The 2,638-nt window shown below is 30.6% G+C and overlaps 1 protein-coding gene across 1 annotated transcript in view; it reads left to right on the forward strand.

Moving 5' to 3' along the window:
• COL11A1 (collagen type XI alpha 1 chain) overlaps window positions 1-2,638 on the forward strand; it is a 182,360-nt gene that overhangs the window by 97,457 nt on the left and 82,265 nt on the right. The window contains exon 36 of the mRNA XM_011368217.2: window positions 979-1,032. Within this exon, the coding sequence (XP_011366519.1) occupies window positions 979-1,032 (54 nt within the window). The remainder of the gene's footprint in view (window positions 1-978; window positions 1,033-2,638) is intronic.

Consider the following 2,638-nt stretch of genomic DNA (forward strand, 5'->3'; position numbering starts at 1 on the left):
TTTTTTCTTTAAAGCACAAACTGTTCTCAATGGTAATGCTATTTCCCTCGGGAAGGCTAAATAGATAAATTGAAAAGAGTAAATGCTATTAAAGACCAACTTTTGTAAACTTCATTCTTTATTTAAATATAAATTTTACCTTAAGTGTATTACTTTAGACATTTTATTTATATTATCTTCCATTTTATATTATCTTCCATTCCTTTTAGAAATATAATTATTATGTTCTGGGCATATAAAGGATTATCTTTTCCCAATCCTTTTGCTGCCACCAAGATAGTCACTGTCACGGGGTCTACTTTATACATTTTAAAGATATGTTAATGTGAATGTTGAATAATATAGTTAAGCATCAAGTCAAAAATGATTTATAAATGTATGTTTGGATTGAATGTTAATGAGAATAATTATGCAATAATGTTCTTTTCATCTTATCTACAAAAGAAGTTTATACATGAGTAAAATGAAATATTAACATCTTTAAAACTAAATATATTTTAAATATAGAAATTAGTGAAAAGAATTCTCTATAGTCTTTTTGATATAATCACTTATATTTTTCCTTTTAGTTTTATATGACTAGAGCCAGGATTTTGTAGAGTCAATTTTTTAAGTAATTTTTTTTCTTAGGGGTGGGTTTGGAATTAAAATGTCTTCCTATGTGTGTTCCTAATCAATGCTAAAAACAGAGACTCTGGAGAACTTCATGATGCGTCTATGTTCTATTCACTTTTAAAATGATTTCTAAATATTTACAGGGTTAAGACCATTGATATGCTGTTTTGAGTACTGAATAGTGTGAAAAATCATCCATTTTGCTCTTAGATTAGCACAGATTATCTTGTATTGCCATAGTACTGTCATTTGGCGAAGAAACTGTACACTATATAGTGTTTTTGCTGTAGAAATAAACTGCAAAGTATAAAGATGTGTCTTTTAAGCATATCCTTAAATTTTTCCACTGCCTTTTATTTTCAGGGCCCTCAAGGACCGCAGGGTCCAGTTGGATTCCCTGGACCAAAAGGCCCTCCTGTAAGTTATAGCTTTCCTTTCTTCATTCAGCAATGTTTTTAAATTTTTGAGAGTCATAGCTTATATTTTAAATCATTTTGAGGTACAAATATTGATAAACATTCCAATAAAAAGAAAATTACAATTTTCTTTTTATTGTACAAAATTACAAATTACAATGAAAAATTAATAATGTCAAACAATATGGATGTTTTCAATTTATGAAATCTATCGTTTCCGAATATAATTTAAATATCTTGTTAAATATTCTTTCAAAGTATATCAGAGACTAGAACAGTATGAAATATTATCATCTCAGCTGCACCTTTACTGTAATGAACATTATTGATGGCATTAAAAATTGGTACTGAATTTTAAATTTTTGGTGTATGAGAATTTCCCTTTTATCTTCTATTATAAAATGGGTTATTCTTAAAAAAAAAATCACTTCCTACACACCCTCCAACTTTCTGATATAATTGATATCACATTAAATTTATTTATTTATATTATTTATGATTTTTGCCTCTTTAATACACTGTTCTTAGAAAATGTAATGATAACCCTTCCTGAATCATATCTCTTTTTTAAAATATGTTTAGAGCAATACTCTTTGAGTAGCTTCATCAAATATCTTCACAAAGTTATTTAAAATTCTTTATTTTTACACTTAAACATTCATGAGTCTATAGGATATGCTCAGTGCTCAGTTTTCTTTTTCATTTTTAGCAACCCAGTCAGTTCATGAGAGTTAGAATAAACTTATCCACTGTCTTAGTCTGTTTGGGCTGCAATAAGAAATCCCCACAGAATGGGTAGCCGGTAAACAACAGAAATTTATTTCATACAATTCTGGAGGCTTGAAGTTCGAGATCAGGGTGCCAGCATGGCTGGATGAGGGCCCTCTTACAGGCTACAGACTATTATATCTCATATGGCAGGAGAAGTGAGGGAGCTCTCTGGAGCCTCTTTTATAAGTCACTAATTCCGTTAATGAGTGTTTTACCTTCCTGACTTCAGCACCTTCCAAAGGCCCCATCTACTAATAACATTACCTTTGATGGTTAGGATTTTAACATATGCATTTAGGGTGACACAAAGTTTCAGACCACAGCACTCACCTGTCTAAGGAAGTTGTCCTCAAAGTGTGGTGCCTGGATGAGAGCATCAACAGTACCTGGGATTTGTTGGAAATACAATCTTCTCCCCGCCTCCTTCACCTAATCAGCACTCGGGAGAGGGGCCCAGCCTACATTTTAACAAACTCTCCAAGTAGTTTTGCTGCATGCTAAAGTTTGCTAACTACTGTTCTAGTCTGGACTTTAATGTGCATACAAATCATGTTGGTATCTTGTTAAAAATGTAGATTTTGATTCAGTAGATCTTGGGTGGGTTCAAGAATAGTCTTGCATAGAGGAACAGTTCAGAAAATTCTAAATTAAGTTGTTAAAATTTTAAATAAATGTTATATCTGGTTACATTATATTTTTCAACACATTGAAAATAATTAATAAGTAAATAAATATACAATTTTTATTGAATTTGAATAACCCTTTGTTTTAGTTACTTTCAAATGTGACTTTAGTTCACATCTTTAGAAAATAAATTATTTATTGTGAAATACTGA

Source organism: Pteropus vampyrus, unplaced genomic scaffold (genome assembly GCF_000151845.1).
Source record: "Pteropus vampyrus isolate Shadow unplaced genomic scaffold, Pvam_2.0 Scaffold6, whole genome shotgun sequence".
NCBI classification, from domain to species: Eukaryota; Metazoa; Chordata; class Mammalia; order Chiroptera; family Pteropodidae; genus Pteropus; species Pteropus vampyrus.